This window comes from Acomys minous, assembly GCF_964271855.1.
Source record: "Acomys minous genome assembly, chromosome: 5".
NCBI lineage: Eukaryota > Metazoa > Chordata > Mammalia > Rodentia > Muridae > Acomys > Acomys minous.
The window spans coordinates 68,890,131-68,904,192 of record NC_140494.1 but is presented as its reverse complement, the minus strand read 5'-3'; the positions used below and the strand labels follow the sequence as shown (position 1 = coordinate 68,904,192).

Sequence of the window (14,062 nt, the reverse complement as noted above, 5' to 3'; positions counted from 1 at the left end):
GAAAGAAAAACAAAAGGAAACAAATTCAGGAATCTGCTAGAGGTTTATAAAAATAATCTCCAGTCATCCTCTACCTTGCTCGCCCTGACCCCTAGCCTGCAGTCATGCTGCCTTTCTCTCTCTTGACACATTACTGAGCCTGAGTGTCATCTGGGTAATGGTTAAATGGGATCTTCAATAAGCTGAACATTTCCCCCATCTTTGTTGCCATGTTTGGCAGGAAAACAAAGAATCAAAGGGGCCATCTGTCCAAAGGAAAATGAAAAAAAAAAAAGGACAAGAAAAGAGAAAGACAGTGCCAAATAAATATTTTACTCTCACATGCATAAACCTACTTCAAACAGATAGCCTGCTTACTTGGAGTCAATATTGACCTTTGTTTTGAAGATCTGAATCAATATATTCTAACATTACTACTCAATACAATGTCCCAAGTCAAAAAACTGTGACCAGGATATCATTACAGTTGCTGTGAGACTACTGTGTGTCAGACACCCTGGATAGAAGTGAAAATTTTTTATCTGCTTTATTTACTCAAAATATCATAAAAATTTTCTCTATTAAGTTGGAGCATCTTCTTCAGTCTTCTGGCTGCTGGTATAGAAACATGTTTTTTTTAGTTTTGTTTCTTCTTCTGTTAAATCATATGAAAACCAGTTACTTTCAAGTCTCTTAGTTGATATAACAACTACAAGGGTTTCCAGATGTTTCAACGATAAAAGCCTGACTCCCACTTCTGTCACTTGTTAACCAAGTGAAACTGAACAATTCACTTCACCTACAGGACTGTCAGGTTTCCTGTCTGGAATATGAGACATGGTTACTTCAAGATGAAATGTAAAACATTAATGAAAGTATAGAGTTCAGGGATGCAGCATTTCACCTGGCACAAAGGAAGCACAAAGTCAGGAAGATAAATTACTTTTTAGAGTAAATCTATCACTATTCTCCCAAATAGTATTCCTTTACTCTTATCACAAAGAACTTGCAATCATCTTAATCATGAGGAGAAAAACAATAGACTGTGTTCTTCTTTGCCTATCTTCCAGTAAACTGCCTTCCACAAAGCAGGTTTTTAATAAATACTTGATTAAATAATGAGCGTACAGCTTTTCATTATGCAAATCATTTTCCATATTTGAAGAAACCTGTATAAATTAATGCATTGCTTTGCATAATCATGGGGTAAAATTCCCAAATTCAAATACTCAAGACACTTTAAACTTGCCCTTCAACCTTAGTACCAAATGAGAGTACTAGTGTAGGTTGCTATACTTGAGTACTCTAACTGTACAGATATCTCAATTAAAATGTTTTAAACTCTGTTTTACAGGCATGCCTTTTGCTATTTTCTAGAATCTTCCATAGTTTAACAAGGCCACACTAAAAAGATGAGAAGAATTTCTTTATAATAGCCACTAACATTTTATAGTTTATAAAGTTATACCTTTACAACTGCTCATGAATCTTCATGATCACATTAGTAGTTTGAAAAACATGTTAAGGTTTCGTACAGAACTCTTTCTGAAGGATGATAGATAATCTTCATGAAAAACAGGACCATTAGTTACCTTAATGTTATAAATAGCAAATTTATTTCTTGATCCATTTTAGTGTTAAATATCTATTCAATGCCAAGAAGTATGGATCTGGGTCACTTGACCGTGGTAACAACTAAAGGCAGAATTTAAGAAAATGGTATAATGACATGCCTTGAGTAGTTTCCCACTGTAAAATCACATGAAGCATCTCTATGAGAAAATATATTCTCAGAGGATTTACACATTTCATTTTTAATTTTTAAATTGAGTTCTCTGTTTACAAAGTGAGTAGAATAAAGTCAGAATTGGAATGGCCCCATTAGACACTCTCTATGTCAAGCTGCTTTCTACTCTAGAGCTCCAAATGCAAGTTCAAATTCTTTAACTGACATTTTTCTGGGGGAAAAAGTCTTAAGACAATCCTACATTAAGGTTACAGTATAATTTTGATAAGATGTAAGTACATTATATCAACCATGCTGTGGCCAATATGGTTACTACATTTCTGAAAATGAAACGCTGGGATATATCTAGGAGTTCTCTCCATACTAAGAAGTACAACCCTGTCAAACCCATCCCACTGTTTATGAAAGGGTGCTAATAAGTCAACCACTCTGGGTCTAACTAAACTATTTCTTAAGTTAAAGACTTAAAATACTAGTATTTAATTGAATGTGTGAGAGTGTGCGTAAGTGTGTGTGTCTGTGTGCAGGTATATTCAGTGAAAACAGTTTAACAATCATTAAATGCTAGGAAGATATTCTATATGATAAGGATTCTCTCAATACTTCTTCCTCCCATTCTCTGACTCACTGATGTAGAAAATTAAATGTGAATATCAAGGCATGTGCTCCTTACATTTAGAGGGAAACAGCTTCCACCAGAGGCTTATTTTATAAGAAATTTACAATTTGTAGAGCACATTTCTTATATAAAAACCAAAGTATGGAAAAGCAGGAGCAAAATGAATTTAATGCAAGTAACTAATGATATGTGTCTTTATGCTATTATTTTTTATTTGAAGAACTGTATAGCAAGTACCTTCTCTGAAAAAAAGCACCTTCCTTAACATACTTGAAATGAAAAAAAATCTACAAAATATGAAATCATGTGACCTTAATAAGTTTTTCATACACTATGGTAGCAACTAAATAAATTTAATTTCATGAAGTATTTTGGAAATATCAATTTTCAGGCTAAAATTATTAAATATGCTTCTCTAGAAAACTACTAATGGATCTATTTTTTGCTTTTAAAGTCACAGTACTAGGTACATAACAATAACTTAAAATAATACATTTTACTTTAATCATCCAATATAAACTAGTTTGGTCCACATCTAAGTTCACACACACACACACACACACACATATATTCACCTATCTTGTTAATAATTTCTATCCACACAAAATCATATGTATAGCAGGAATAAATATATTCTTTTCTCAAAATTCTAAAACTATGAGGTTACAGAAAGGTTTTACAAATGTTTTGTAATTTCTCCTTTACAGTTCTGTTCTCTCATTGTAGGAGTCCCCCTATGTTATGTACAAGAAAAATCATGAAATGTTTGAAGGAAATGACAAGTACGAAGGCTACTGTGTAGACTTGGCATCTGAAATTGCAAAACATATTGGTATCAAGTATAAAATTGCCATTGTCCCTGATGGAAAATACGGAGCAAGGGATGCAGACACTAAAATCTGGAATGGGATGGTAGGGGAGCTTGTGTACGGGGTAAGCAAACCGATTTATGAGGGATTTACTTATATAAGCATGAAACTTCCTTTTCCTTGGGCATGTATAAATTTTTAAACATGCATGACTGTTTTCTTTCCTAATTTATAGCAATGTTTCCAGTGTATTTATCATATTCAAATGTTTCCCTATAAAACTCATAATACAGTGTCCTTCTCATACCAGAGCCAGGATTGGAAAAAAAAAAGCAACAGTAGCTTTAGAATCTTTGATGAATATGCCCTAAAATTGTAGACCATAGTCATCTGCAAAGATCTATGAGCAATTGTTACTGGGCAGATTTCCTCCAATAGTATAAAATCAGTCACTGCCTTATCTAATTGTGTGCATCCTCATTATCAGTTTCTCTAAGGTGTCTTTTAACTAATTTCTGATCTTCCAATATCTGAAATATTCATCAGTATTCTGTTTCTTACAATTCTTCAAACCACAGAATATGTACACTCTCTCTGTCTGTCTCTCCTTTTCTTTCTCTCTCTCTCTCTCTCCCTCTCTCTCTCTCTCTCTCTCTCTCTCTCTCTCTCTCTCCTCTCTCTCTCTCTCTCTTCTCTCTCTCTCTCTCTGTCTCTCGCATATATAAGAAAACACAAAAGTTAGAATGTTTTCCAAAGTCGGCCCCTCACATTGCATGCTGTGTCCTTGCCCTGAGCGAGTACACTGGCTGTGGAATGCACACATTGATAGCTAAGGGCAAGCACAACCCAACACAGCATGGAAATTCTGCATTATATTAACAAGATCAAGGTCCTACTTTTTTGGCAACCATTTTAGTGTCAAAATCAAACAGCAAGTAATCAAATCCTGATGATTCTATGACATTTTCAGAACTCAGAGTCCAAACCTGAAGTGTACAATAAGGTTTATAAATTCAATATTGAACAAAAGCAATAAGTGCATTATGTATTATGAAGTTCTCTAAAAGCTAATTTGTAGTTCACAGGTTTCACTGTCAAAGTACCCACTCTCTCTAATTCTCCAAAAATCCCTTTGAAATGAGGAGAGAAATCCTTCTCTACGAAAAAGCAGAAACTTAATACAGGCAAAGTTCACAGATGGAATCACATTGAAGTTGGCCAAGGCAAACCAACAGAAAGAAAATATGCCATAAGATGACACTAGAGTCAGAGACCTAATAGTTCACATACTCAGGATTCTCTTAAAATGCTAAGCTGATAGCAATACTAAACACACAGAGGACCAGGAACAGAGCCTGGTAGGCCCTATGATTGCTGACTTGTCTCTGTGAGTTCATATGATCTTTGCTCAGTTAATTTAGAGGGCATTACTCTGGTGTCCTCCATGCCTTTGAGCTCTTTCACTCTTTTGAACCTCTCTTCTATAGGGTTCGCTGAGCTCTAAGGGATGAAATTTGACTATATCCCAAATTTCAAACTATGGCATGAAAAACATTTTCCACAGCCTGCAATATAGTTGCTAAAACTTCAAGAGACACAGTAAAATGGTTCACATCATTAAGCATCCAGCTTAACGTCCATGGGGATGAAGCACTCACTGAATGCTTCAGTGACACCAGATGAAGGGAAAATGAAGAATAAAATTATTAAATTAAAAAAATTAAAATAAGCAAAATATATTTTAACAAGGGGTTCATATGTCATAATGGATTTGATGTTCTGAAGAAAAAGGATTCCCTCACACTCTACTCTTAATACCTCAGCTTGTAATACCACAAGAATACTTTTAAAAAATAGCATGATCCAAATTGTTGGAACACAACTGAATTCTATTACCCAATATATGCTAGGTCAGAAGACTTAAACTTTTCTGCTTTAAAAATATTTTCATACTCATGACAAGAAATATTAGGATAGAACCAAACTCTATACACATGTAATTTTCCGTTTGCACCTATATATTTGCCTCTAGAAACTCTCAAATTTTGGAGCACTTCAGATTATTAACATATCACTACTTACCTATAAGTGGTCTCTGCCTGAGATTTTCTAGACTATTGATTACATGTTTCTCCTCTAGAGCTTCTATCCTTTCCAGACCATCCCTAAAAAAAAGTGACCATAATTTATTTAGGAGAAATTTCTTAAATGTTTTTTAATTATGTGAAAGATAATAAGCAATATTTGGTGACATATAATCAATATATATATCAACAGCACACATGTGTCATATGTCAGAATAGTTGAAAGCCCAAAAGTGATGTTCAGAAAGCAGAGATGACATAGAGGTTCTCAGTAATAACACAGTGTTTCTTCAGCAGATCTGCACGTTTTTTAAGACACCAATCTGTCTCTTGATTTGTCCACATTTTCCTCAAAGGAATTGTCTTCATGGTTCTTACAGGTCTCATGGGCTACTTGATCCTCAACTTTTCTTTCTTTCTTATTCTTAACACATAAAAAAAATGCCCCGTTTGCAGGATTTGATGTAAAACAGTCATTTTATTTTAGATAAAGCCTATAAGTTACTAAAATGACACGCTCATTATCTTTTGTTTACTCTTTGAAAAGGGCTAGTATAATTGTTAAGCATTGATTGCCTTGCATCACTTACATAGAGAGCTAGTATACCATCACATAGGGACCTATCTTGCAGTCCTGGGGCACTGCCTGAATCCTTTCTTTTTTTCTCCTTCTCTCCTTTTTTTTTCTTTCTCTCTGAGTGTGTGTTTCTGTGTGTATCTGTATGTGTTTGATCACAAGGAGTAAATGATGTTCCATAACTCACTTAACATCAGATTACCTATGGTGTCAGAGACTGAGTGAAGGAATGAAGAAGTGATTCTTTACTGTCACTCCAATAGTGTTCTTTTTTAAAATCTTATCCAGCTTCCAATGGAAGCATCTCACACATGCCATCCTATGAATCAATGAAAGCTAATGAGACAAGGCACACACAACTTTTCCAGCATTAACACACAATATCTACACAGGCTCACTGTTTGTACTGATCGTTATACCAAACCAGAGGCTACGTAGCAGTGAATTTAAGAGAGATGGTCTCTAGATATATCTAAAAAATAAAATTTAAAGTGTCAATAGTTAAGAGCACTTGAGTAAAACTCCGGAGGTAAGTTTCATGTACCACTATTGAACAGCACATAGTCACCTCGATCTCTAGCTCTAGAGGATCTAACATCCTCTTCTGATCTCTGTAGAAACCTGCACATGCCTGCACGTACACAAACATCAAAATTAATGAATCTTGTAAAAAGTGATAGCCTCTCAGACAGATTATGGCGCTTAAACGTGCCTGATTCTATCTTGACAAAACCTTTTCATTTTAAAGTAAATAAAACTCTATTTTAAATTGCCATTCAGACCATGGTTTAGTTTTTGTGCATATTTTATTTTTATAATTTTTTCACATTACATCCTGATTATTATCCCCTCACTTTTATCTTCTCCTTCCCACCCACCCTCCCTCTCCTGCCCTATTCCCCTCCCCTAGACCTCTGATGGTGGGTGCATCCTACCCCACTGTCTGGCCACAGCCTATTAGATCTTATCAGAATAGCATGCATCCCCTTCTTCTGTGTGCCTGAAAGACCATCTTGCCAAGATGCCATGACCAAATCGTGGGGACCAGACTGCATGTCAGAGGGTTAGCAGAAGTCCTTACCCGCTGTTGCCCTGACTACATTTTCACGGCACAGTTTATGTAACTCTTTTGTAGATGTTGCCAGACTCCTGTCTAAGAATTGCCACAGTGTGGAAAGCTCACTCTGTTTCAGTTCTGTCAAGACAGGGAGCAGAAAACGGGCCATTTGAAATAGTTTGATCTGCATCAGATACAGCAGTTGTCAGCACATATACACACACACACACATACACACACACACATACAAATCACAGTTCTGTTAAGCATTCAGTACGTAATTACAGTCACACATTATGGTAAACAGACAAAAGCACTGCCTCCTTTTAGAGCTACAGAAAAAAAAATAATAACACAGGGTCACCACACTCTGAAAAGGGTGTCTTATGTGCTGCAAATCTAAGAATTAAAGTCACCGTGCTCAAAAATCTTCTTTTAAAAATATTGAAAAAGAAAAAGCATACTCATCACAAGAAACAAATGCCAATTTCCATATTTGTGTGTGAACTGAGCTTGACTATGTTGTCAAAAGAACAGGGGGTTGTTTAGCAATATTTTAGGCCAGGTGGACATAGCAGTACAGGTATATAATACCAGTACTTGAAAAAGAAGAGGACCAGAAGTTCAAGGCCAGCCTAAACTACAGTGAGTTTCTGCCTTAAAACAAATAAACAAACAAACACCTTGTCAGTTAAAAAGGTGCTATGCAATTTAATTAATATCTCATGAAACCAAACCACTACATGCTTTATTAGGCTGTAGTTGGGATTAATCACTTTTGGCAGTTAAAAAATTTTTTTAATGAATTTGTGACTAGTAAACTTTGTTGATCACTCTAGTGCTAACTGCTTCATGAAATCCACTAACTTGAGTGTTTTGTGTGTCTTTTCTTTTCTAGAAAGCAGAAATTGCCATTGCACCTCTGACGATCACGTTGGTACGAGAGGAGGTCATCGACTTCTCTAAGCCTTTCATGAGTTTAGGCATCTCTATCATGATCAAAAAGCCTCAGAAATCTAAACCAGGAGTGTTTTCCTTCTTGGACCCTCTGGCCTATGAGATCTGGATGTGCATAGTGTTTGCGTACATTGGTGTCAGTGTGGTCTTGTTCCTAGTCAGTAGGTTTAGCCCATATGAGTGGCACACAGAGGAGCCTGAGGACGGAAAGGAAGGACCCAGCGACCAGCCTCCTAATGAGTTCGGCATCTTTAACAGCCTCTGGTTTTCCCTGGGTGCGTTTATGCAGCAAGGATGTGACATTTCACCCAGGTTAGTGTCAAAACTAGTGCTCTCCACCCGTTCTCAGAGATTCTAAATGTTTCCCACAAGTTCCCTCTGCCTTCCTTTCCTTGAGTCGGAACATTATCTGAAATGCAGGGAAATTTTCAATTGTCAAATCATCCTAAGCATTTTATACCTAGTCTTTTCCTAAGCTCCCACAAAACACAGCCACATCACAAAAAGTAATTTCCTCAAGAGGAAATTAATTATGCGATCCACTGCCACTCCCATTATTATTTCATAATTCGATTCCATCCTGTGTCATGACAGGTGTTAACCAAGCCTAAACTATAGAATAGCACCGAATTTGTCATATTTCCTCTTCAAACACTGTGGCTGTATCTGTTACTGTGATCCACCATCAAAAATTAATGTTGAATTTAACTCTAGTAACTTAAGGGAAATCTTTACTGTGGGGTTTCTAAAAGCATGAATGGGTGCAGTTTGTAATAGATGTGTATAGTTTTTCATATCAACATATAAGGAATCTGAGCATCAGGGTATGATCTAGCCATGTAAACTGTATGCTAATTTTATAGCTATGTTTCTATAGGAAGAATTACAATTTCCTTTCATTACTTCCACTCATTTACTACATCACCAAAAGTCCAGCTTGTTACACAAAAAATTCTTTACTTCTCCCACAGAGCAACTAAAAGTATAAGAAGCAAAATATTGCATTTAACATATTTGAACAAATATGCTTGGAAATGTATGTGTTCAGAAAAGGAGGCCTTTTGGACCCAATGCATCTTAAACTCCTAAGACCCAAAAAATGGAAAAATCTTAAATTTCAGTAACATAGCATTTGGAGGCAAGAAGGAAGAATCAGGGCAGACCAAGTTTTTTGAAATGGAGATCAAGCCAACACTAAGTTAAAATGTAGCAGATGCCAGGTTTTAAAATGCAAAGATCTGATTTAAATTTACAAAGAGGGATGGGGACTGAAGCAACCCTGAAAATTCCAAGTGATTCTTCACACAAAGGCAAAATTGTTTGGAAATGGGGAGGGTAAAGATGCTTGCCACCAAACTAAGAGGCTGAGCTCAATAGCTGAAATGAACCTGGTAGAAGAAAATAAACGACTCCTTCAATTTGACCTCTGACCTCCGTATTCATAAATAGTGCACATGCCCCCACACAAATAACTACAACGTAATTTCAAATATAAAAAGTATATATTTTAAAACTATTTGTCAGGCATAATTATTTACCTACCTGTAGTTCCAGCACTAGGGAGGCTGCATCAGGAGAATTGCCTCAAACATGAGAAAATTGCGCTACATGGTTTCAGTTTTAGGCAAGACTGGACTACATAGTGAGAGAGACCATATCTTTTTTTTTTTTTCTCAGCCAGTCAATGACATTTTATTTTTGCCTTCAAAAGTGACAAAGGTGAAAAGATGCAGTGCCATAATAACATCTAGATTTTAAATACCCCAAAAAGTGGATGGAGCGCTCAAGGAATTCAAAGGTAGACATAAGGTACTCCACAGTACTAGGCATATAGTGAGACCTGCAATACAACATAGATCTTTACATGTAATCATGGAAATGATTACTTTCTACGGTTTTAAGTGGCACGTGTGTGTGTGTGTGTGTGTGTGTGTGTGTGTGTGTGTGTGTGTGTCTTTCTGTTTGTCTGTCTCTCTGTCTCTCTGTGAAGATCAGGGCATACTTTATGAAGAAAATGGTCTAGTGAATTTGGGCATTAGATAGTGGAAGCTGAGAGAAATTCCAAGCAAAGGTAATAATATAAATACCAAAAAATCTGGGGTGGCTTGACGGGCAGTCTTCTTTTCTTTCTGAAGTGAATGGTTTGTAAGGAGAGGTATAAGACATATGCTTAGAGGGACCTTTAAAGCTATGGAGGTATCACATCAGAGAAAACATAGGCTACCCAGCACAATACCAGCAGGAGAGACCATATATTGATGATAAAAATGAGTGAAATTAAATATTAACATTCTTCTCTGCATTTTTAAATTTCATCTCATTTTAGCTTTCCGTCTGTGACTTAAACTCGCCTGCACATCCTTGATAAACATTGTTATGTCAGCATAAAAAAATACTTTTAGGACATCTGTCGGCTCAAAGTTAAGTTACTTGGGACTTACTCCTCCAACCCTATTTAGTCCAACCTCATCCTGGCCTACATGGCATTCTGCAGAGCTCAGAGGGGCTTTTACTCATTCTCTGAAAGTGTCTACCAATGTGGAGAAAATCTAAACTCCACTAGCTTAATATCTACATTCACTTCTGCACCATGAAGAGTGGCTGAAACACTGCCAATAAACCAAACTACTATGTTGTCACTTAATCAATGCCTGAATCCTACTTCAGAGACTTTGAACTATCAGAGAGGGCACTGGGGGATGTTACCGAGATTCCCTTCACTATCTGCCAGAGAGCAAAGCTCCCTATTTCTGTAAAGAAAACAATGAAGTCATTTTGCCGTGACGTTTTTAGCTATAATGTAAAGGACATCATTATGCATCAATGTAAGCCTCGTTATTAAACAGACTACACAATACTTAAGGATGTGTAGCTTTTACATATGACTGGGAATTGGTGACAATTCTTTCTTCGCTCTGGATTAGAAAGGGGAAAACCTTGTGATTTCGTCCGTGTTTAGATCCCTGTCAGGTCGCATCGTTGGAGGCGTCTGGTGGTTCTTCACGCTCATCATCATTTCATCTTACACTGCTAATCTGGCTGCCTTCCTGACGGTGGAGAGAATGGTCTCCCCTATAGAAAGTGCGGAAGACCTGGCCAAGCAAACAGAAATTGCCTACGGGACGCTTGACTCGGGGTCAACAAAAGAATTCTTCAGAGTAAGTCACAGGCAGAATAATGGCACCTAAGCAGTTATGAATTCTGTGCAATGTTTGCGACAGTTATATTATGACCTAAACTAGTGTAGATCAAAAGACACAAGGGAAACAGCTGAGTTTACTACTTAATAGGGTTCTGGAGTTTTTTTGTAATCATAATTTTAACTTGCCAAAACTGATTTACATTGCAAGAGGAAGTCTCTCTAGGGCATAAGAGTAAAATGTTAACTAAAGTTATTTTATAACATGATTTACCCAACACTACAGCATTACTGGCACTCTGATAATTTTACCTCTTGCATGATGAGAATTGTACGTAGTTTCATACCAAGTATATAAAAATGAAGGCAACTCTTTCCTTTAAAGGTTGCATTTAACTTGCTGAATTTGACGCTCAAAACCTCATGTTATGAGCTCATTTTATGAGCTGCATCACTTTGATCTATTCTGTAGCTATCATTTCAAAGTGACATGTTTGCTTTCTTACAAAATCCTATTGGCAAAAAGGAATCCTCCTTGACAGTAATTCTGGGTACCTCTGTGATAATGGTTCTGGAGACTTTTGTAAAGCTGTATGGAATTTAGATTTGGTGGATTTTGTTTTGTAGTAAGGTGTTTCAAATTGGCACAACTGTGTCACATGTGGATGAGGTCACTTTGGCTCTCTATCATTGAAGCATGGGGTGTGTTTGTCATTGTTTTGTTTTGTTTTTTTCTTTCTTTAAGTTATTCCATTTGGGAGTTAAATTGTTTTTAACTTTTTTAAGATTGGACTACCTGCCAGATGTGGTGGCGCACGCCTTTAATCCCAGCAGTCGGGAGGCAGAGGCAGATGGATCTCTGTGAGTTTGAGGCCAGCCTGGTCTACAAAGTGAGTCCAGGACAGCCAAAGCTAACACAGAGAAACCCTGTCTTGAAAAAAAATTTGGGTTTCCTTTGTTTTGTTCTTTACATTAACAAAGTTAACTGGTTTTGTTGTAAGGTTTCTATTCATATATGTTTTTGCACTTTGTTGTCATCCATTGCTCTCTCTCTCCTACTGCCCTCCTAATGGCCCCCATCTTCCCTTCCTGTTGTTACTCTCCTACCTCCAAACACTCCCTTCTTTTCTGTGATTTCCCTTCTAATTAGTTGTTCTTAGGTCTGCCAAACTGACTTAGCAATGTGTACTCACAGATATGGCCAACTCAGTTTGTGACTTTGAGGCCAAAATATTAAAAAAGTAGCCAAAGTGGCATTTTCATAGATATGAAGTAGATGATAATGAATATAGTTTGTATTTAATATCAACTTTTTCAAGACAAGAGGTGGTAAATTATTTGGAACATGAAAGATGTTTCACTATTTTCTAAGTCTTTCATTTGAGAATGATAATAGCTTAGCTTTGGAGTTTTTAATAGTATCTGAGAGAGTTAAATATGTAGTTTTCTCAGTAGCTTGAAAATAAACACAGCAAAATGTGATGCTCTGCTTGCCAGCTTTACATTTACCAAGATTCCATGGAGATGAATTTTTATTTTCACTTCTATTATATAATATTGCAAATATTCACATAAATACAAATCAATAACAAATCACTCAAAACTTGATGAAACACTACAATTATCATTGTTGTGCATAGTGTTAAGTATTAGCCACAAATATTACTTAAAATTTCAAATATTCTAAAAATATTTCTAATTTTTCTAAATTACTAAGTAATTGTCATGCAGAAGACTTTATTAACAATATTGCAAAGATAAAGTTAATCATCCAAGCCTTCTCTTTACTTATAAAGAGGTAAGTAACATTTACTGATTTTTGCCTGGAAACCCCTCTGTATCAGAGTAGAATGCTGTCATTCACCTTTCACTGAGAAGTGATGGATTATGCTCATTAAGTGTGTGCACACCTACCTTGAATAATGAAGGGGGGGGAGATGATGTGTCATGTTGGTACCTTTAAAGAGCAAGCAAACAATAGCTCAGCTCACTGTAAAGCTCTTTAGCAGCCAACACAATGCAAATATTGACGCCTTGATCTTTACAAAGCTTTGTTTTTCATGCTCAAATTCTGAAAACTGGTGAAGTAGATAAGAGAATATATTGATAAGACATTTGGGAATGTTGAAAGCTGGTTCCACAATTTATGTCATCCTGTCCATGCTCAATTCCCCATCAAGACTCTCCTTCTTTTTTTTTTTGCTCAACTTCAGTTTCAAAAATGGGAAAATATTCATACATGCAGGTATTTATTTTACAGAATACTTCAAACACTAATGAGACAACAAAGTAAATTTCCCAGCCAGAACTTTTTCAGGAAAATGTACATTTGGGTTTTCTGATTTAAAACAAACAAAACAAAAAACAAATAAACAAACAAAAAACCCACTCATTTCCTATTCTATTTGCTTCCCCTTTGTTCCCATTTCTGGTTTAAATAAGTCATTTTCCCAATGAGCTAAAGAAACAGGATGTGAAGGATATTTTCATATTGTCAGAAATACTTTCTTGTGGAACACAGTAATGGTACATCTGTCAGCTCCACTCAGCCACTTCAGGCAGTGAGTGACCCACACTCAGGCTTCACAGGAGAGCACTGGTGTTATAAGCTGAAAAAAACAACTTGAGCCACGAGTTGGGGAAGATGATATATGCATTTGCTTGCCTTTACCACATTATGAAACTTGCTATACTTGAGGTTCTGCACACCTGCTAAGCACAAACAAGCTATTTCAAAAGTGTCCTACATGTCATTCATAACAGCCATGCTTGCATATCTGACCCAGACACCGTTATTTTCACTTCAACACAACTTGAATCTTGTGCCTATTTAAGACATCAGCAAAATGAAAAAATAAGTGAAATAGGTTACAAGCTAAGGTTTTAAAATATTATCAAACAAAATGTAGATGAGATTGCCTCATAACCAGGGCCCTGCTGCCTACACCACTAGCAGAAAGAAAGCAACTAAACATCCATTAACGCAACACACATATTTTCTATTAAATGCAGGTATATAGAATACTTCATATGTGATGATTGAGAATAGCATGCTAGAAGTAAAAGATTGTTTGAACTAATACATTAATGCTTT

The 14,062-nt window shown here is 36.3% G+C and overlaps 1 protein-coding gene across 8 annotated transcripts in view; it reads left to right on the top strand.

The window, feature by feature from the left end:
• The window catches only part of GRIA4 (glutamate ionotropic receptor AMPA type subunit 4), a 357,129-nt gene that overhangs the window by 294,131 nt on the left and 48,936 nt on the right, over positions 1–14,062 (top strand). For all 8 annotated transcript variants that reach the window (XR_014779500.1, XM_084783081.1, XM_084783080.1 and 5 more), the window contains exons 11-13: positions 3,072–3,278; positions 7,771–8,141; positions 10,789–10,987. Coding sequence is in view for 7 of the 8 variants with exons in the window: in XM_084783081.1 (XP_084639207.1) it covers positions 3,072–3,278; positions 7,771–8,141; positions 10,789–10,987 (777 nt within the window). In the remaining variant the exon portion in view is untranslated. The remainder of the gene's footprint in view (positions 1–3,071; positions 3,279–7,770; positions 8,142–10,788; positions 10,988–14,062) is intronic.